Here is a 23664-nt window from a genome sequence, read left to right on the forward strand (position 1 = left end):
GAGAAGCAGATGAGATGAGTGCTGAGAGTAGGACGAGGGCTGCAGAGGCGTTTGTGTAAGTACAGACACCTGCAGGACTCCAGGGCACGGAGAGAGCTGCGCCGTGGGCCGAGCTGTGTGGGAGAGAGTCAGCCAGCCGCCCTACGCTCCCTCCGTTAGCCCTCGCTATTCACAGAGCTACCATTCTCATTAGGAAGCCTCAGCTGAATGAATAGGGTTTCAAACATTATGCCAAACCCAAACGAGAGAGTGGGATTTTATGTAGCCATAATAGCCCTAATGGCTCTTAACAGGGCTGAAATGGACAATCCAAAACATTAAAAGTGAGTTGAAAGGTTCTTTGGCAGCTGCGATTATTGGTTTCAAAAGGTGAAAAATCACTGCTTTACAAACAAAGAACATCATTTACTGTCACTAAGTCTACTTTAATGACTGTAAACTCTGGTGAGTTGTTTATGCTTGACAACCTGACTTTTTTTTTTTTTTTTTTTTTTTGGAAAAAGAAAAACATCCCTCCTTACCTTGTCATCTAACTTTTTTGCACAGAAGGAAAGCTCCAAGTAACCATTGTTCCCAGAAATCTCTTCTGCGTGAATCTGGGGAAATAAGAAAGGGATTAGCTGAGACAGAGTCAACATACTGTTATTGTTTGTACTCTATATTTGGACACCCAGACTCCACATCCATATGTGCTTTTTAAACATTTTATTTTAGATCTATCTATCTATCTATCTATCTATCTATCTATCTATCTATCTATCTATCTATCTATCTATCTATCTATCTATCTATCGACCCACCCACCCACCCACCCACCCATCTTATCTTTGTACGTTTTTAGATGTATAGAGACCATTTATACACCCATACCATCCACCCACTCATCCATCCATCCATCCACCAATCCATTCATCTTATCTTTGTGAGTTTTTAAATGTATAGATGGTACCCATGCCATCCATCCACCCATTCACCCATTCACCCATCTACCCATTCACCCATCTTATCTTTGTGAGTTTTTAGATGTATAGATACCATTTATACACCCATACCATCCATCCATCCATCCACCCACCCATCCATCCATCCACCCACCCACCCATCCATCCACCCATCCATCCATCCATCCATCCATCCATCCATCCATCCATCTATCCATCCATCCATCCACCCACCCATCCATCCATCCATCCATCCATCCATTCATCCACCCACCCATCCATCTATCCATCCATCCACCCACCCATCCATCCATCCATCCATCCATCCATTCATCCATTCATCCATCCATCCATCCACCCACCCATCCATCCATCCATCCATCCACCCATCCATCCATCTACCCATCCATCCATCCACCCACCCATCCATCCACCCACCCATCCATCCATCCACCCACCCATCCATCCATCCACCCATCCATCCATCCATCCATCCATACACCCATCCACCCATCTTATCTTTGTGAGTTTTTAGATGTATAAATACCATCCATCCATCCATCCATTCATCCATCCATCCATTTATCCATCCATCCATACACCCATCCATCCATCTTATCTTTGTGAGTTTTTAAATGTATAGATACTATACACCCACCCATTCATCCATCCACCCACCCACCCATCCATCCATCCATTCATTCATCCATCCATCAATCCATCCAGCCGATCTGTCTGTCCTTCTGCCCAGCCGATCCATACATCCATCCACCCATCCCATCAATAAATCCGTCTGTCAATTCAACCAACTGCCCTTCCCATCCATCTGCTCAGCCCAGCTGATCCATTCATCCAATCATCCATCCGTCCATCTGTCCTTCCATTCATCCATCCGCCCATCCAATCTATCCATCTTTCTGTCTGTCCTTATGTCCAGCCCATCCGACTGTTTGTCCACCCAGCCGAGATCTTTCTATCTATACATCTAAAAACTCACAAAGATAAGTACAGGATAAACTGAAGAGAAACTGTAGGCACTTAATGGCACAAAAGTCTTGAGTGTAAATGTTCTTAACTTGCTTTTTTCTGGAAATATTTTACTAAATAATTTAATGTGAACAGTACTGATTAAGGAAGCCATTTATTGAGTTGTCTCTGACCTCTATTAGTTTGTTTGATAAGAAAAGAGAGGGTGAAATGCTGAAACCATCCCATTTTGTCTCGCCTCAGATCAAAATGTGATTTCGTCAGCATTAAAAAAAATCTATAACCCAAGTGTAATCCAATGAGGAGGTCCAGCAAAAACTGTAATTTCTGTGGCGTTTAAACATGAAAACGCCATTAGTCTGCAGAGAAACTGCATTAAAACTGATGAGAAAGCAGAGAATCAACACCTATGATAAGGATGTGGTATTACGTTTTGTCTTACGAATGAACCTTGTCTGCCTGCAATAGAAACATGCAAAAAAAAGCTTGGGGCATCACTTTTTTAATGTGATTTGCTTTGCATGTGTGGCTTGTTTGAATTGAGTTGAACTAGCTGTGATATTGTTATTGAAATACTATTTTCACATATTGGAATTGATATTCTACGTTATTTTACACCATGTTAGCAGATATTGTAAGAATATCTAGGGCCCGTCTACTTCCAGTGCACGTAACGTGTTATATGATATGAGCCCAGCAAACAGCAGAATTTAAGTTGGAGGTCAAACCGCCCAAACTACACAGAGTCCTTACACAGGTTAGACCGTATTCCTGAAACCTGATGACTTTTTAATGCACCAGTGTTATGGAGATTCCCCATTATCTATCTCTCAGCAATCACACATCGGTTACACTCAACTGTATCAAGAAATATTTTAAAGTGACATTTCATTCCAGAAGTAATAGGAAAAAAATCAGTAATTTTGCAATGTGCAGTCATCCTCTGAGTATAGTGATGAGCAACGTGGGCAGGATTTGGCATTTAGTTGGCACTTAAAAAAAAAAAAAAAAAAAGGGTGGTCCTATAGACAGTGATGAATATCACTTCTGAGTGATAACTCAATACAAAACTGTTTTTTTGTATAGGGGTGAGTGTAGGTGCCAACGACCCACCCATAGTTAAGGACTGTTCACAGCAAGGATGATAATTAAAAGTCCACACCACAATGATAACAACAATATATAGTTGCAATATCTTTCAGAGTGATTTCTTTCAGCTGATATGCGATTATCACGTGCATTATCATGTGTTGGTGTGGACGCTAAAACAGTTATCGTTATAGTTATCATTGATGTGAACAAACCTTTACAGACCTAATACTAAAAGAGAGACAGTGATTGATTTTGTCTAATTGAACACATTGATTTAGACACCTCTGCCAAACAGTGGTTGGTCTGGCAAACAATGTCTGCTATCTGACTGTCTAGTAAAGTAACTCAAATTGTGTTTTTTGTTATTCTGTGAACAAAAATAAAATGCCTTTGCGGATGCTAAAATTAGGTAAAGCCAGATGAAACTTCTACCAGGAGAGCTCTTTCAGTGAATGTGTAAATGTGAACAGCAGCAATTAAATATGAATTATGTGTGTAGATTGTTTCAACTCACTGTGATGGTGGATTTTCCAGCATATTTTCCATATTTCAGCAACAGAGGTTTCACCATCTTTTTTTGGGCCACTATCTATGGAACAGATTAAAAGGTTTTTAAGTCACCATGAAATCAAAATTGACAATTATTGTTTTTAATGGAATATTGCAGTATTTATTATAAATGATTCATCCATGCACATCAATATATTTTTAATGCATGTTCCCTCGTAATGTATAATCAAAATAACTTCTCCTCCCTCTTGCAGCGACATCTCTTCTCTGATGACGTGTTTACTGACTTGAAACTTGACCTGTCACTCACATGAGATTGACCAATGGCAAACCACAACCATCAAATCAATTCCCCATGGACAGAATCATGTCCCGCCCTACTTTTTTTCTCTTGTTAGAGATGCCGTTTCACTCGGATTTACATCACAATAAGGAAACTTCCATTTAATGACGACTTTATTGCATATGCAGCTTTAGGAGTTTGTAGTGGCATCACAGAGAACAGAGAGTGCATGCTAGAAGAAGAAGACTTTATCTGAACATATCGTTTGCCAAGCTATTTTTGATTTGTGCTGCTCTTGGTAAATTACGTTATGGAAATTAGTTGCCAGCTTGTTCTTTAATTTGCAGATTGCCAGCAGATCACCTGCAGAAATTCCCAACTCCCAATGGCGCTTTTATGGGAAATGAATTTCCAAGTTAATCACGCTAATTTGCCCTGTTTGGTAAATCTGGCCCTTAGTGTATTTTAGCAATATTAAATAAGTTGTACAGGAAAAGTGACATCACCTGTCCAAGCGTGCATTCCACCCCCCCCAGGAAGTCGTCATCGCGCGTTCCAATACTGTGGGTTCCGTGGATGTCGTAAACTTCAAAGCGCAGTTTCTGTACTTCCTCAAAGTAGTAGTCCAGCATTAAGACTTTAGCAAAGACCGGATTCAGGTTACTCTTTATCACCTCAGTACGGTCCAGCTGAAAGACAAAACAACAGATCAGTCACCAGTAGCTGAAAACTGTCTGGAAGCATCTGGCTTCTCCACATTATTAAGAGTCAGATCAGATCTGTTTGTGCGCTGTCCCTGGATGAAGTCAAAGAAGCGACGGCAGCGGGGATGAAGGCCTCATGAGTCTGATTGTTGAGAGCTTCCACACATGTAGCTGTGATGATCATGGCCTTGCTCTCGTGCAAAATGCATTTGTTCTCATTTCTCATTCATCAGCTGTCTCTCGCCTCACCTCCCCCTGCTTTGCTATTGTTCTCTGGTGCGCGTCAAAAACAAACAGAGCAAATACAATCATTTCTGAATTAAAACCTCACTGAGGCAATTAGCTGTAGGAGTTAATGCATCATTCTCCAAGACATTGAGTACATAAAGGAAATGTTATGTTTAGAGATGCAATCTGAAAATATCAGTATAGGCATTGAACGAGACAAGCATTTGGGCTTTACTTTCCAATATACCAAAGCAAAGGCTGAACCAACAAAGAATGGAAGTTCTACTCAAATGGAAAATTGGGTTTGACTGTATTTCGATGGTCCCTTTAACACATTCTGTTGACTATAAGTAACGTTGCACCTACATGTCTACTAACTCTCATTAGAGTGTTAGTAGAGCATTAGTAGACTGGTAGGGTTGAATTAAGTTGACGTAGTTGCAAAGATACTTATAGTCACTGTTGTGAAATCATCAAAATAAAGAGTTAGCAGATATTAGTTAGTTAGTTAGTTAGTTAGTTAAAGTTTATTTCGGTCAACTTCAAAAGAAAAAAATAAAGAAAAACAATTTACAAGCAAACATAGAAAACAAACATTAGGTTACAATGTAAACAATATTACTAATCCCATTTAGTGTTAATGTATCCCAAAATAAGTCACTGGGTTTGAGCCAGAAAACTATTGCTCTGTTTGCAAAAAAAGGAAGCTATGGGATTTTGCCTCCTTAGACAGCGTCAAAGTAGTTTCTATTTTTGTTAGTAGCTTAGTGCAGCTGACTACTTTTTAAAAAAGGAAGGTCTGTTTATGAATCTGTGGGAAATTATACAGTTTTAAAGTAGCATCCAAACACTGCTAGACCGACTGTCATTCTCTGGTGTATTTCTATAAAGGTCATTTGTTACTGTCACACAAATGTGGAAAATAACCATTTAAAATTAGCATGTGAGGTAATCAATCACACTCCCAGTAAATCAGATTAACAGGTATCAAACCTCTAATGTGTCTGTATAGCATATATCAAGCAGGGAATGACCCTCCTCCATCAGCCCATGTTTGACACAGTCTTTCTCAACGATTACATACAGATTCACATATAAAATATTCAGCCCTTCAATCTACTATGCATGTGCCCTTGAACTGAGGCATACGTACTTATAGCGCAAGTGGTAGTTAATCAAACTAAAGGAGCTGGAATGGGACGAATCTTAAAACAACCATTATGTCCAGGTCATAATTCATCCAAAATCAAAAGAAGGAAATAAGACATTGTATTCAGCATAAAGAAAAGGACCATTAATATATTATCCATTGTGATATTGTTAAGTGCATTTCCCCCATCAAATTCTCATACTATAATGAGATACTGTAAAGTAGTACTTGTAGAGAAAAGTATACGTACTGCCTTTAATTTATGCTCATTTAAATAAAAAAATTATGGTCTACATTAATGTTATGTTTTTTTGTTTTTTCAAAAGAATTTTCCAATAGACCTGGACATGTTTTAGAGAGATTTGCATATAAACTATTTATAGCACTTGACTGTTTATATTTAAAATAGACGACTTCCTCCTGGGAGGTCAAAAATGTGCTGTTTTGATAGCTAATATTACTTTTGAGGAGCATCCTGGATGTAGAGCATGACATTGAGAAAGCATTACTTCCAATAACCTGTCGACTAGATTACTGCAATACTGCGCTGGCCGAATGGTTTCTGAATCCCTATATAGGCTACAGCTAGTTCATAACCGCTGCAACTAGAGTCTCTGCTATCGCTCCAAACACCCAATGCCTCCCGCGGCTCCTCCAATCACAGGAAAGCAGACCTCTTATCAATTCCAAGTACATGTGCTGCTGGAAAACCATTTTGTTACAGAACTCCCTAGTTATGGAACGACCACCGACAACAACATGCCGAAATCAACCACATTCCCTATACTGAAAACTCTGGCTGAGTCAACTCACGTACACAGCCAAAACTGGATCGTGCGTCTATGCCACGTGGAGTCTGAAATGAAATTATGATATTGTTAACCTTCCAATTAACTTGTTTTCTCAAGTTATGAGGTGAGGTGAGGCGACAGGCTGTGTACCTTTGAGTGGATTTCTCATTAGAGCTTTTATCACTTACCACTGTTTGCTCACTGCGAGTTTAGACTCATCGCCATATTAAGATTGTCAAAAGCTTTGAATAAACAAATAGGTGCCAAACTTCTGTTTAGTTCAGCGGAACAAATCTTCAAGTACAGCGAGTTAAGAAACCAAGAGGATCTTATTGTCAACAAGAAGAACATCATAGTGAGTTATAGAGCTGTAAAGGGGCTGTTAAATGAGCCGGTGTTTGTCTCTTTACCCCTAACGGTGGCTGCTTTATGATGTTTGAGCTGTTTAAGACAAGCAGTGACAGAAAGGAAGTGATGGACAGCCTAAGAGTGTTGTAGAGAGATTACACAGCAGGTTCTTGAGGGTCTCAGTGCAACAGAATATTCTAAAATATGCTTCAGAATATGCTAAATTTACACATACTATGCAATGTTCACCATGAGAGAGTGTAAGTGAAAGAGAGCGCAAAGAGAGATATGAGTAGGCTTAGCTCCCACTCAATTTTAGCTCTTGATTTGCATTACAATGGCACTTCCCATTGATAGGTGCTGCATGAGCAGATAGTGGAACACCTAATGGCTCAAGAGCACCAGAGAAGCACTCAGTACAATATTGAGGAAAAAATCCACGTGGTCAGGATCAGTTACGAATAGTTACAATATAGCTGCATACGAATATGGCAACTCAGGCTCATTGGAAAAATTGCATTATTTCTGCATGATGATATTACGTTGCTTCTTGCACGGTTCATGACACTTTCAAAGAGAAATGTCTAGAGAGTGTCACTAAAAGCATGTTTGAGTTTTAACCAAAACTGATTAATGTGAATCTGGTCATTTTTTTATTACTGTTGTCCACATCTGCGGGCCACATCTGGTACATGTGGATTCCACGCGTACCAAATGCTGGATCTGGGCTGTCACTATGTTGCTGCCTGGGGTACTTTGCAGTTCGAAAGTGATATGTCCGGTGAGTGGGGCCAAAAGTTTTCAATCAATCAATCAATCAATCAATCAATCAATCGAAAAGGTTAATGCTCATTTATTTGAAAATAATCTACCACACACACTTAACCTAACCGATAGTGTTAAAAGCAAACGTGAGATCACGTTTCAAGCAACTATGCCGTTTTAGCTTGCTTCTACAAGTCTTTGAGCTCTTTAATCATGACTCGGGCTTCATGGGACTCGTACCCAAGCGCTCCACATCTGGAATCCAAGTGCTGTAACGCGTGGATTCCACATGTACCAGATGTGGCCCGGATCTGGGCCGACACTATGTTGCTGTCTGGTAAACCGCATGAAAATCATTAATAGATAATTTGCCCCTGTAATCATAATTTTTGTAAAAAAGGATGACAAGATGTTTGCGTTTTACTGTCTCTAGCTGGAAACTGCAGTGAATTGTATGTATAGGTTTGCATTTTTTTATGCATACACTAGTGCAGTGCAGAGAGTACACTTGGTGGAAGAGAGAGAATTACAACAAACTACTGAAGATTGTGATGTGGAGCGCTCGGTGGAGTCCTGTGAAACACCAGTCTCAATAAAAGAGCTCAAAGACTTGTAGAAGCAAGCTAAAATGGCATGGTTGCTTAAGCAAATGTATTTTATATCAAGTTTGCTTTTGTTAACACTATCGGTTAGGTTTAGGGAAGCATTTAGTGTAGGTGGTACATTATTTTCAAACGCAATAAAGCATAAACCTTTTAGAGCCACTCACTGGACATTTCGTTTTACTAACTGCCGCGATACGCACTGCAACCAGTGTGATAAAACGTTGCCAGATTCACATTCATCTGTTTCGGATAAAACTGAACCCGCTTTTAGGGACACTCACTGGACATTTCACTTTGAAAGTGTAGAGAAATGTGCAAGAGGCAACATAATATTTTGCAGAAATATTGCCACAGGTATGTTTTTCCAGTAAGCCTGGGGTTACCAGCTTAGTGTGCTTGAAAACAGAATGACTATGCTGGTCCACCAGCACTACCAGGTCTAACCAGAATAAAGCAGACTTCACCAACATGGAATTCCTGCTGGATAATGTCGGATTTTTCAGCAGCAAACACCCAGAATACCTTAGCAGCCATAGAAATATATATATATACATAGATGCCTCATTATTAGCTGTTTCTACGCTGTAAGAAAATGATATGATCAATAAGTTATCATAACATATGTTTTTGCACTGCTTCAACTCATCAAAATAAGTTAAGCAATTTTCTTATCGTACAAGGTTTAAAACACTTAAATAGACGTTGTTCTAAACTCCTTTTTTAATCCCGGGTAAAGGAACATTTCACACTTATTTAGAAGCGGGGTTAGCACCGCCTTTTTACCCGGGGTTATGAAACCCTGCTTCCGAGCAGAACTTGTACAGTGTGAGACGATGCGGTGTTGGAATGTTACAGATAGACGTTTAGCAACAGACAATCGCAAACTCGAATTTGCGTGCTTTGGAAAGTCTCGGAAACACTGCGCATTGTATATAAACAGTAAATTCAGCGTTTGAGAGCAAAAATGTCAAAGGCTGACAAAAAACATGACAATTTGAGTGAAAAAGACGCGTTTCATTCTTTCCTTTATAGTCCGAAATGTCTATTTAGTATAAAACTCGATAGTACAGTCGGCAATACTAGGATGCGCAATGCTAGGGCTTTTATGTAAACAGGTCGAGTGCTGCGATCCAGTCAGTGATGCTGACACTGCAAATAAGAATGTTAACCTAGGGTTTAGGAACGACCAGTGTGAAACATCATGAATACCCAGGATTAATTGTCAACTATTAATTATGAACAGTGTGAAACGTGAAGCATCCAGGATTCCATTTACCCAGGGTTTAGAATGACCCAGGGTTAACTTTTTTAATTGTGAAAAGCCCTATTGATTTTAACAGTGCTAACAGCATCTGAAATGTTGTCTGTTCCAAGATGGCGGACGCGTTGTAGTGTCTGGACTGGTCATATGTGGCATCTACACACACATATCCATGCTAGCAGCCGCCTAGAATACACAGACAGTAACATAGCAACACTCTAACAACAGCTTAGAATGTCTACGCAACCTTTTGCATAGGAATTTTCAGGCAGAATATCTGAAAATCTGTTTTTGTTATACACTGGACTCAGTTATGAACTCAAGTTTTTCTGCGGTGCAGTGCATAAACACATACTGAATTAATATTTTGTGCCTTAAGTAATGTTTTAAAAAACGTGTATTTTTAAATCCAGTTTCAACATCAGGCTTTTGCTGTGAAGGGTCTGCATTTGGAAGATTACAAAAACTGATAGCAGTCAGAGATTTGGGAAGCTTTTTACAAACCACTTGACATCTCAACAAAACTGCCTAACGTGTTCATCGAGCTATGATTTAAATGGATACGTTTAGCAAAACAGGACAATGGTGAACAATTGTACAGCAGCAACAATTGCGATGTTGTGACAATTCATACGCTCATTGCTTGCATGAGAACATTAAAGCCTAATGTTTTACTTATCATATTCTGGGCATTCTGATAATATGATCATGGATCAATGTAACGTGTTCCACTTATTTAAGAAGCCATGGGATGTAATGGGAATAACATGGGAATATGCATAGGATGGGATTGAGAACGTGGAAAATGTGAAGCTGGGTCTCCTGTAAGCAAAATTAGACTATATCGACACATCCTAGGCATGCATGCCAAGATCCCTGAAATCGGCTGGCAGACATTCAAGACAGAAAATGTAGACTAATGACGATGGCAGGAAAACAGCATTGCATATATGTTTTGCGCTGACTTTGGCAAAATGCCTTTGTCTAATATTAGGTTTTTCTGCTCCTGTCAAAAGAAATCTGGAATATGTGAAAGCTAATGTCAGGGAAAAGATCAAAATCATTAATTACATAAATACTGCCGCTCTTTGACTGAAGTGTAAAACCATGCAAATGATATTCACAGTGAGTCTATATTTTCTCTATGCGTAGAATATTGATGGCAGTGACACCTCTAATATGGCAGTCTGTAAATATTCTGATAGCATTCTATAAAGCGGTCATTAGTTTGAGAGACTTGTATTGAGACATGAGACACGGAAGGTTGTCAAATATGGATCTTCTATGCTCACAGAAGATTGCATTAAAAAAGCATGGATTCTCCAAAACCAAAGCTCAATATTTCACATTCATTCATTTTACACAACACACTTTGATCACTGTTCATTAAAGGGATAGTTCCCCCAAAATGAAAATTCCTAATTACTCACTTTCTCACGTTTTGTTTTGATAATCCACTTCAGACATTTTACTAACTATAAATAACTTTGCAATGTGTCAAATAACTCTCATTAATTTGCAACTAACATGTCAACTAAATCTCACTAGAGTATTAGTAGACTTAGAGCTAGTAGAATAAGTTGACGTACATGCAAAGTTACTTATAGTCAGTAGAAAGTCTGTTGGAGGAGCATCAAAATAATGTGTTAGCAGATATTAAGGAGAGAGTTTACTAATACTCTAATTACTGCTAGTTGACATGTAGGTGCAAAGTTACTTATAGCTAGTAGAATGTCTAAAAAGTACAATACAATGAGGGTTCGAAATGAGGGGGGTCTGGGGGGGTCCCGGACCCTCCATAAGTCTTCTCCATAAGAATTTATTTTTGGATTTTGGGGGGTCCCCGACAAATATATTTTAACATTACAAATAATTGTGAAAATTATAGGTCTTTAGTGACGTTTTATATTTATAACAGTAATTCATTTATTTCCTAGCGCGAGGCAGCAATCAGGGCAGCTAGCCGAGTGAGTTCCAGCGTCACAGATTGTTGTTATGGTGCTCCCGTAGACACGTACTGTAGCTGAACGCGGCAAAACGAAACCTCACAAAGAGTGAAATCCTGTAAGTGCTTCGATTATATTTATATCTCTATAATTGCTTATAGTAAAATATTAGGAGTTCGAGTTCCTATATCAAAAGTTGCATTAACTAGATACCCAGTGTAATGATTAGAAGAGTAGCCTACGTTTGTCAACGTTAGTATGTGTATGAAGCCAAATGATCTGTCAGCTAACAGCAGACTATGGAAGCTTGTTTCCGCCACAGAGTGAAAAATAAAAAAGGTAACTCTGACTTTTTATCTCAGAATTACGTGCTATAAAGTGGCAATTGCAGGTTATAAAGTCAGAATTGCGTGATATAAAGTCGCAATTGTGTGTTGTCAAAATTGCGTGATATAAAGTCGCAATTGCGTGTTATAAAGTCAGAATTATGAGATATAAACTCGCAATTTGGAGAAATATACTTGAAATTGACTTTTTTTCTCAGAATTGCATGTTTATATCTCGCAATTCTGACTTTATAATACGCAATTGGGAGATATAAAGTCGCAATTGCGTGTTATAAAATCAGAATTGTGAGATATAATTCTGAGGTAAAAAAAAAAGTCTGTCTTAAATATCTCACAATTGTTAGTTTATATCTCACAATTCTGAGAAAAGATGTCAGAATTGCGAGATATAAACTCGCAATTATGTGTTATAAAGTCAGAATTGCGTGATATAAAGTCACAATTGCGAGAAAAAAAGTCAGAATTCTGACTTTATATGACGCAATTGCGACTTTATTTCACGCAACTCTGACTTTATATCTCTCAATTCTGACTTTATTTCTCAGAATTGCGAGATATAAAGTCAGATTTGCATGAAATAAAGTCGCAATTGCATGTTTTTTTCTCGCAATTGTGACTTTATATCACGCAATTGTGACTTTATAACACATAATTGCGAGTTTATATCTCGCAATTCTGACATCTTTTCTCCGAATTGTGAGATATAAACTAACAATTGTGAGATATAACAGTCGCAATTATCTTTTAAAATGTTGGTTACCTGTTAGATTATAGCCACTTCTCCAGACACCACTACAATACTGGGCCTAGCCCAAACCATGAAAAACATCCCAAGACCAATCCCACCTTCAACACTTCCACATTGCTCCATATAATTTTGCCTACAGTATATAGTGTAGCAAGATAGTCTTCAGAATTTTTAATAATTTAATAATTTAATTTTAGGGGACCCCCCAAGAGTCATTTCGAACCCTGAATACAATACAATACAATACAGTAAGTCAGTTGTGGCTACTGTCCAGATCCCACTGACTTTGACTGTATGGGGAAAAAAACAGCTCAAATAAAGATCTTTTATGTGTTCGACAGAACAAAGAAAGTAATTCAGGTTTGGAACAACATGACAGTGAGTAAAAGATGACAGTGTTTTCATTTTTTCGGTGAACTATCCCTTTAAGAGGCTGTTCATCCAGTGGCTATCATCAACCACTACAAACACTTCACAATGAAAGCTAATCATGTTCACAATAATGCATCTAAAACTATCACAACTTGCTGCTGCAGTCAGACTTAATCATTGGCACACAGTGTGAAGAGAATGCATTTATGGATATGATTGTTATCCACACTGATGCAAAGGCATTTTTCTTTTTCCTTGTAACACGGCTCATCTTTGTGTATTTTCAAGATATTCAGCTCATGTTGATTGTCAAAAACATCTTGGAAAGCGAAGCCAGTGATGATTCATACAATGTCCACAACAACATCTCAATGGCTTTTTCGTTTTCATTTTCCTGTTTTATGTGTCCCTGCTTTAAAAGGAATCTTTTGAAATGCAAGCTGAAGCAGGATGGCATCTCTCACTTTGTTCCCTGTGATGTTGAACGTGACACAGTTGTTGGAATAATGGGGCCAGGATTAAGATTTCATCCTTCAGCCTGACACATTGCCGTAGACAGTTTCGCAGCTTTGCCGAGCTGTCTTCAGAACCACTGCTGTGGCTCCAGATAATTTTTTTCCCCTCACAGTGACTGCTTTGATATGGAAAAAAAAAACACCAGAGTGGTCTCTCTCCTTGCTTCAAGCGCCCTTTCCTGGTGTGCGACAATTCCCTGCCTAGATTCATTCCAAAAACTGCCCACTCCCCCCACTCGCATGCACTTTGAACAGCCCAGTCAACCTTCACAATCAAGCCCTACTATCAGACTGTCATTTGAAGGCATTGTGCGAAATTATACCCCATCCAACACTTCTTAACCCAAAGCCTTCAAATGCAACACTTTTGTTGTGTTTTGGCCTGTTTTAAATTTGAATCATTAAAGAGTAGAAAGAGTCAATGGCTACACACTACAAGTGTACAATTTAAAAATACAATACAAATGTATTTACTTCAGACTATCATGCTGATATTTGGGAAAACAGCCCTCTTGCTCATGTGATACTGCTTAAAGGGTTAGTTCACCCAAAAATGAAAATTCTGTCAGTAATTACTCACCCTCATGTTGTTCCAACCCCGTAAGACCTTCGTTCATCTTCGGAACACAAATTAAGATATTTTTTATTAAATCTGAGAGCTGTCTCACTCCTCCATAGGCTTCTAAGACATTATAACTTGCTGGCCCAGAAAATGTATTAAAGACATCATTAATATAGTCCAAGTGACTACAGTGGCTCAATCTTAAGTTTATAAAGCGACGAGAATACTTTTTGTGCGCAAAAACAAACAAAAATAACGACTTTATTCCACTTTTAATTTCCTTCTCTCTGGGCCTCGAGTCTTTTCACGTAGTGTTTAAGCGTAGCGCCTCTGTGTTGCACGTCACCACGTAGGCTCACTATTGGGCGACGCTGGTCATGTGTGTCATACGTGGTGACGTGCAACACAGACGCGCTACGCTTAAACACTACGTGAAAAGACTCGAGGAAAAGACGAGTATTCTCGTCGCTTTATAAACTTAAGATTGAGCCACTGTAGTCACTTGGACTATATTAACGATCTCTTTAATAACTTTTTTGCGCCAGCAAGTTTCATTCCCTTAGAAGCCTATGGAGGAGTGAGACTGCTCTCAGATTTAATAAAAAATATCTTAATTTGTGTTCCGAAGATGAACGAAGGTCTTACGGGGTTGGAACAACATGAGGGTGAGTAATTACTGACAGAATTTTCATTTTTAGGTGAACTAACCCTTTAACTAGCCTCTATCATGAGATATAAATATGAGACAAAAACTTATACAGTGGCATTTTTATTTTGTCACTACATTTTGAGTTTTGGAGCATTTTTTTATTCATTTTGGTGGCCTTTTTGCCCCATTCATTTCAAACCCTACTGGCCAGGCCAATTAATCGGTCATTATTGGTCATTTGCAAAGTAATGACCTTGTCAATAAATAGCGCTCATCACCCGGTTTCCAATATTTTTGTGAAGTGTGAGTGTTTTCTTTAAAACAAATCGGATTCTATCTCAGCAATTTTGTGTACAGTTATTTCCTATCATTAAAGGGTTAGTTTAACCAAAACATTTTTTATTTCTGTCCTTGTTTGCTCATCCACATCTTGTTCCAAACTTGACTCTCTTTCCATTTCTAAAATGATTTCATTTTTGAACACTGCGGTTTATGTTAGCCTTTGTATTTTTGACACTTTGCCCACGCATTTAAGGCCTGATTAGTCTGTAACTGATAAGTGAGGGCAAAAGGATGTTACCAAATAGGTCGCTGTGATTTTGCCAAATAAGACATGTTCCTGGATCAACATCTTTTGATAATCCTGGAACAACATTCTTGTCTAAAAACATATCCCTACCCATAATCCTAACCCTACCCATACAAATCTGAGGGAAATGAGAGTTGCTCATTGAGTTACCAGTGCTGTAAGCCTAAATAAAAAAGTTTAAAGCTTATTTTGATCATATTCACTGAAACCGACACTATCCTCCGACAGAAATCAGCCGGTTTTAGAAAAATCCTGCGCTTCTACCTCCACCTGGAGCCTGTTATTTGTTTTGCAAAAATCCACCACTCCCGGTTCTTCTGGTCCAATCAGCGCAGGGCTGTGTGAGATCTGACTGTCAATCACAGTTCGTGCACACGCCACAGATCCCCCCTCCCCCTAGCGCACGTTACAATATCACATGCACACGCCTGAAGTTCGCTGGTGTGTTGGATTGTACGAAGCGTGATGGCGGAGAGAAAATCTACTAACAAGCTTCCAATTCCTCGGTTAACAACCAGAGCTAGGAGGTCCAAAACAACCAAGGAAAAGAAAATGACGGGTGCGTTCACAGAAAATCTGGTGCACACGCACTGACGAGCACGAGCTCGATGGGAGGGTGCTCGGTGGTAGTGGGGGAGGGGCATGAGAGTTGTAAACATTCAAAATTTTGGCTAAGTCCCCTCAATCTGCCAAACTTGCCGACTGCAGCTTTGATGCTTCGACATCAGTGTTATTCACCTATCATTTACCCCTGAATTATGAATAAGTTATAGGTAGGGTTTGGTTTAGGAGTATTAGGGATAGGGTTAGGACTAAATGTTCAGATGGGAATGTTGATCCAGGATCAACAAAATATGTTGATTCAATAACATGACTTACTTGGCAAACTCACAGTAACCACTGAGACTGAGAGCCTCTGTCACAATTAGGTTTCATTGCATCTTTTTTTCTCTTACAGAAGAAAGAAAGTCATAGAGGTTAGGAATTACATGAGGGTGAGTAAACAATAACATTCTCATTTTTGGTGAATCTGCATCTGAATCTGAATCATTAAAAATAAATAAAAAATTGGTTGACCAGTATTTATAACTAAACTGCATTAAAACAAAACCAATATTGTAAAATAAATATTCCAATAGTGCAAAGACCCAATAAAGAGGAAAAAAGGAAAACTCACTTCAGTCCATTGACCTTGGTTCTGTACCATGAGCATGACGCAGGGGTCAGACTTATTGAGCGTGTCCCGGTCCAGCAGGGACTTGCAGCAAACACGCAGCTCCACCTTGGAAACACAGGCAACAGGACCTCCTATGCCTGCCACTGGAGACGTGGCATCCTGAGAGTCACTCATGCTGACAGAAAGTTGAGTGCGGAGGGTCAGCGGGAGATGGGAGATGGCACTGTGAATCGGGCGATCTTTAAAAGCCTCAGTTTGATTGAAGCAGGACTCTCCCATTCATGGAGTCTACCTTTTAACGTGACCTTGTGTTGTTTCTTCGTGAAGCAAAAGATGTGAAATGTCTTTAAAAAGTATCTGTCAGTTCGACTTAAAGCTCTTTACGGAGAGACATCTCTATATCTGATTCGCTTTAGAGGAGAATGGGCTGCTGGGAATGGTTCAGATGTAAAGGGATCAAATGGGGTGTTGTGAATCAGAGATGTCCATTAGTATTACAACAGGAAAATCCCAGATGAGATCTTCAGTTAACAGCCTCTTCACAACAGACGCCTAAGCAAGAAATAAGCATGTGAGGAAAAGAAATGTCAGGATGTACATTCTGATGATTTACTTTCAACATCCAGTGAATGGACAACAGCACTGAAACCACAATATCGACTTAGACTGAATATAGGTAAATAAGTGAAAATCTAAACTGAAAAACTGTAAGCAAAGCGAAAGAGTAACCCCTGACCTGATGCATAATGTATTGATGAACGTGATAGCGCAGAGGATAGAGCAAAACAAAACACCACTCACGAACTAGAAGTCTATAATGAGAAATGTTACCCCCCGGAGCCGTGTGAAGTACACTTACGATGGATGGGTGCATTTTTTTGGGCTAAAAATTTCGTCCTCCATTTACTGCCATTGGACTTTTTTTTTTATATATATCTCTGATTGTGTTCGTCTGAAAGAAGAAATTCATATACACCTAGGATGGCTTGAGGGTGAGTAAATCATGGGGTCATTTTCATTTTTGGGTGAACCATCCCTTTAAAACCGCTACTGCAACTGGGTGAACAACATGCCCCTGGATCAACATCTTTGTTGATCCTGGAACAACATTCCAATCAACAAATTAGATTTGAGGGTTAGGTTTGCACTTTATGTCAAGTTTAGGCTTTCAGTCAGGGTTAGGTGCTTCTGCTTCAGTGTTATTCACATCATTTCCCCCTGATTTTAGGGATAAGTTATGGATAGGGATTGGTTTAGGGGTATAGGGAATACAATTGGCATACATATGAAGGGAGGGACCGTGCACACAGAATGCGTTTTTGCATTCCTCTGCTGCTTTTCTAAGTGTTTTTTTTTTTTTTTTTTTTTTTTTTTTTTGTAAACATGAGATAGATTCTTTTGCATCATCTTGCGCATGACGTGGCGTTCTAAACGCGAAAAACGCGAAAAAAACAAAAAAAAACGCGTCTCGAGGTTTTTTGAAATTCCACTGCCGATTTGTGCCAAACCGTGTGGATGATCTTTTAAGGCGATCTAACTTGTCACGTAACTTTGTAATAAACCTCAGGAAGACTATGCCATTTTAAGACCCCTTTCCAACCTTTTGTTTTGACTTTCTTTACAGTGTTCAAGCCAATTCCCGCACCCCATAATTCGTACCCTGCGGTCATATTTCCTCATCACATTACCAATATCATTAATGGTGTGTGTTATGCATTATAGCTACTCAACCTTTAAATTGTCAAATAAACAACAGAGACTAATATGTAAATATATCAGGCAGCAAAGCGCTCCAGTAGCCTAGCGTGCGCGTGGTTCAGCACCACAGATCATAGACAGCTCCTCTCACATCTATATCACTTCACTACAAGAACCAGTCGAGCACGGTTAGTAATATTTCTGGCGTTATACAAGACAATACACTGCTTGTGCCTGAAACATTATTTGATTTGAAGAACCACAAGTTAAACGACACATGAAACGAGATGATCTTCGTGTAGGCTGTAGACTATCTATTGTACTGTACATTATTTTAGCATGCAACAAGAAAACCAAACTTTTCCCGTTTAATGCGAATTATCCAGTTTAAATGGCGTGATTAAAATGGAGTATCCTACTATGAAGTGAGTGTTAATAGACTACACTTTAGTCCAACTTCTCTCGCGCGCGCGTCGGCAACGCAACGTTCCACAATCCACTTTATATCCTCTATTACTTGTCAAACTCGCGTGAATGTATGTGTCGATTAATTAATGCAGTTTATTACCTATTTTTTTTACTGCCTCCCTTATCTTTCCGCAAAGACTTGCAATCACTAGCAAGTTAATTCTCATATAGTAAACACCCTAATCGTTTGTCCCTACTCATCATAGACATCGCATGCAAAAACATAGCCTAATAATACACAATACATAATACAATATAATAATAATAATAATACACCTGACTATAAATAAGAGAGCTGTGTTCTTACCTGCTGTTGCTGCTGCCTCTCTCAGTGTGTGTATGTGTGTGTGTGAGACACATGCCCACCGCGCGCTAGTTCATGTTACGTTGAAGAGCCACATTGAAGTGAATTAAACAGCTTCTTTATCCGACACCCTCAGCAGGAGAAATGACGTCAGTTTTGACTTACCAAGCTTGAATGAATGTGCAGAACTCATGTCTATATGGGTTATGCCATTTGGAGAATTTCTTTTTGTTTTGTTTTTTAAACACATTTCTATAAAATTCTCAGTCACACTTTATATTAGGTGTCATTAACTACTATTTACTTGCATACAAAAATAAATGTTAGTTACAATGTATATTTAGCCTATTGCGCTCGTGTTGTATTGCAAAACACTTGTGCTGCTACTGTGGTGGGATACGGGTAAGGTTAGGGACAGGTTTGGTAGTACGGGGTGGGTTAAGGTGTAGGGGAAGGGTCAACAGTGTAATTATTAGGCTACAGCTGTAATTACATGTAGGTCATTTTTAGGCCTACAATGTAAAAACATGTCGCCTTTATGTGCATTGTATCAAATGATTAATTTAAATGTTAAGACACTTTTAATAAAGTGGGAAATTTTATTAAAATGCATGTGCCACTTTTGAGTAAAATTTCTTAGGGATACCTAATGACAACCCCTGATGCAGGGTTGGCAGAGTTGACACTGCTATAAACAAAACTATACTAACAATTCCTTTCAAAATCATGGAATTTTGTCATTTAAGATACTTCCATACTCAGATACAGAGGAAATTTTCCTTCTAGTTTCATGCACTTCCTGAAAGGAATGATCATGTCATTTTGACAGAATTTTACATTATCTGACTTTTTTATTTCAATATGCATTAATGCATTAATTTTTATCGCATTAACTAAGAAAAATAGCCACTAATGTTTTATAATCAGAATGTTTAGTTCAAACAGTTTTAATGTAAGATTTTTAATGGTTGAATAATAATTATTTGTTTGGTTGAATATCCTTTGTTTTGATATCCTCGAAAATAAATTCCACTTGGATAGAAATGTTGTCATTGAATTCAAAGCCATTGATGCATTGACAATATACTGGCCAGAAAGGCATCTAAATGAAACAAGGGAATGCAATTATACCTTTTTATTGTAATTATTTACACCATGTGTTACTGAAAGACACAAAGGCTCTCATTTTTTGTGGAATGGCTTAACGTCATGTAGCTGTTATCAGGATCTCAGAGTATAATGTCAGTGTGTGGCGTATCAGCCTGGCCACATGAGCAAGATGTTGAAGGCTCAAGAGTTATTGAAATGCTTTTATGTTGTTAGCTGATGCATTCTTTTTTCTTTTTGATAGCGTAATGGCATAGCGGCATAATGGCAAAAGTGGTGAAAATAGCATTGTTAGACAACTCTTACATAATATTATTATATTAGATACCGTACAATCTGACTTGGATTCTTTTGTGGGGGATTTTCAAAAAGCACTAACGTCCAAGAAGCAAATTTGTGTTTATCGCAAATCAGAAGAGTGCCATTAGACAAGATTTTGAGATAAATTAGAAATGATATTCTCATTCAATTGGAGGGAGTTTCCTGTCATTTGTTTATTGAGCAGAACGGATGCATGTTGACATCAGCTAAGCACAAGCACTAAGACAGGATATAACATAACTTGCAAATCAATCAAGTTGCAGTCTAGTAGAGCAATTGACATCTTATAGCAGTCTGAAGGCTTACACAGAGGTAAAACCTAAATGCATGCAACAGATCCCACTGTTGTTCTACCAGAACCTTTTTTGTTCCACCCACAACTTTTTTTCTCTTCATTATTATTATTTGTTTCGATAAGACAGTAGTTTCACTCATAAAAATAAAGGTTCTTTATTGGCATTTAGCTCCATGAAGAACCTTAATTAAACATCCATGGAACCTTTCCAATGCACAAAAGGTTCTTATAAGTGTCTTTTAGACTCATTTTCAAAAGTTTTTCACACTAAGATTTTTTTTTAAGTCTTCATGCAGCAGTTTAAGAGCACAGATAAATCATTTACATTGCAACATTCTTAGAATTGTACATTTTGATTTCAAGTTGACTTTAAAAAGGACCTATTATGCTTTAGTGTGCCTACTAAACTTTCTTTAGTGTGTAATGTTGCTGTTTGAGCATTAAAAAGTTCTGCAAAGTTACTCCAGCGGGAGTGATTCTCTATATCAGTGTCACTGTTTCTGAACTCCCTGAGTTTTCTTTTGGAAACAAATATTCTTCATGTAAATAATTCCCGCCCATGGGATACGCAAAATAAAGAGAGAGAGGCCTGGTTGAGTTGTGACATTTTCCAAACACGCTCAAAGGGTTTGACCAATCACAACACACTGGTACAGCCGACCAATCAGAGCACAGTCTGCTTTTTGGATGAAGGGGCTTCATAGAGACAGGAACTAAATGAAGTGTTACTGAAAGACTGGGAAGAAAGGTGCTGCAACAATGTAAAATATGTGAAAAAATAATGGAGTTTCAATTTACACCAAGTGCAAATAGCCCGGCTTGTTGGCAGATGCTATTTACAATAACTCCACCAACCAATGGTCTAATGGCTCGTTTCCACCGAGCGGTACGGTAGAGTACAGTACAGTACGGTATGCAATTATTTCCATTTCGATTGTCAGACGTTACCAAAATACTGAACCGCACTGTACCACTTTTTTGGGACCCTTTCATAGATAGCACAGTAATCAGAAAGGGTGGAGCTAGACTCACTGCAGAATGCTGATTGGTTGACAGAGAATCATCATCACTTGCATGTGCTACAAGGGGAATGACAACACAAGAGGCGCCATTATTTAATATACAGTTAAAACACAAAACCGTTGCAACACCGTTGTTTTTTCTTGTGACAAACAGCTACGAGAAGCACGAACAAGATCTGCTGAATGTCCTCCATTGTTGTTTACTGTGTCGCTTTCGCTACTTTTGCATCGCTACTTTCCGGTGTTGTGCCGAATTTCGACCCCCTGTCAAATTATTACCCCCCTCGTTAAAGTCAGTACCTGATTGCCTAATCCTAACCCCACCCCTAATCCTAACCCCTCCCCCACAACTAATCCTAAACCTACCAATAGGGGGGTAATAATTTGGCGGGGGTCGAAATTCGGCACAACACCGGATCAGGGTTTACTGTCCCGATTTGTACGGTACTGTACTGTACTGTTCTGTACCGCTCGGTGGAAACGAGCAGTAATTGAGCCAGATAAAATTACAAAAGAAATCCCGCTGATAACAGGGTGTGGAGAGGATGGCGGGTGGCGCCATTCTTCAACTCTTCTCCCATTTCCCAGCATATATCAGCTTGGAAATGAGTTAATTTTCAATAAAACGTACTTATAAAGTCTAATGGGTATAGAATAGTAGGAATAAAGTGTTTACCGGGTAGGGTTAGGAGTTGGGGAGGGCTTTAATAAGGCAGCATCCATTTATTTTAATGAATACAACCATACACATGTTGTTATTATTAAACTGTTTTATAATATGCACTTAGGTGCAAATAGTATCTGCCACTATTTGCACTAAGTATAAATAGCATCTAACTACTATTTCCACTTAGTAGCCTACAAAGAAAGTCTGCAATTTGCACTTATTTATTTATAAGAGTGTAGATTGGTCAGGAAGGGAAGTGGGAGAGAGAATGGAATGGCCTTCATCAAAGGTAAAGTGCTGTTTGGTTTCTGGAAAAATAAGGAGTTGCGGTCTTGTGGTCACTGTACTGATCGTCTTTACCCAGCTCAGCTAATTCAGTCTGCGATTCTAGGAAAACATCAAGAGCCACTCCATCCAGAATCCTGATGAGAAGGACAAACACTTGACATCAATCAGAGCGGGAACATCTACTTAAATGTACAGCATCTTTTTAGATATTCATCCTCAATTTGAGATATTTAAACAATTTGGACTGTTTCTCTCCTCCATGCATCTCTAGGCCATTCTAAAATGGTTCTTTTAGTTCAAGTTTAGCCTTTTTATTTTATCTGTAACCGTTTCATTATTGATCTGGAGCTCAGACATTAAACTAAACACAGTCTGTCAACACTCTCTCAACAGGTTGATATCCTTCTTAAAGAGGAGAATGGCCCCCGACTGAGCCTGGGTTCTCCCAAGGTTTTTTTTTTTCTCCATTGGGTCACCTGATGGAGTTTTAGGACACCATTAGGTCACTTGATGGAGTTTTAGGACACCATTAGGTCACTTGATGGAGTTTTTTGGTTCCTTGCCACTGTTGCCTTTGGCTTGCTCAGTTGGGGATATTCTGGGGATATTTAATTTGATTTTATCAATCAATAAATTCCACTAGAAACAAACCTTGTTGTATTATTTTAATTTAATACTGTGAAGCTGCTTTGATACAATCTGTATTGTGAAAAGCGCTATACAAATATACTTAAATGTCGATAAATGTTAGCTGGTTTCCTACCAATCATGTTCTATTAAAAAATAGTGTAAGTGTAAGTGTGTAAGCATGAATAGGCCTACTTATATCCTCTTCTCCATTAAGCAAGTGAGTGACAGAGATATTGAATTTAGGATCCATATTGTTAGAGATCTAAATTATTACTTGGGTTTATGTATAAACAT

At 38.7% G+C, this 23664-nt stretch overlaps 1 protein-coding gene across 2 annotated transcripts in view; it reads right to left on the bottom strand.

Moving 5' to 3' along the window:
• cpne7 (copine VII) overlaps positions 1-19143 on the bottom strand; it is a 50552-nt gene extending 31409 nt beyond the window's left edge. For both annotated transcript variants that reach the window (XM_084404418.1, XM_084404417.1), the window contains exons 1-5: positions 19044-19143; positions 16571-17122; positions 4320-4502; positions 3535-3609; positions 522-596 (exon numbers count right to left, since the gene is read on the bottom strand). In XM_084404418.1, coding sequence (XP_084260544.1) covers positions 522-596; positions 3535-3609; positions 4320-4502; positions 16571-16849 — 612 coding nt within the window. In that variant the 5' untranslated portion in view covers positions 16850-17122; positions 19044-19143. The remainder of the gene's footprint in view (positions 1-521; positions 597-3534; positions 3610-4319; positions 4503-16570; positions 17123-19043) is intronic.
• Positions 19144-23664: the final 4521 nt, after the last annotated feature.

This window comes from Rutilus rutilus (genome assembly GCF_951802725.1).
Source record: "Rutilus rutilus genome assembly, chromosome: 3".
Taxonomy (NCBI): Eukaryota; Metazoa; Chordata; class Actinopteri; order Cypriniformes; family Leuciscidae; genus Rutilus; species Rutilus rutilus.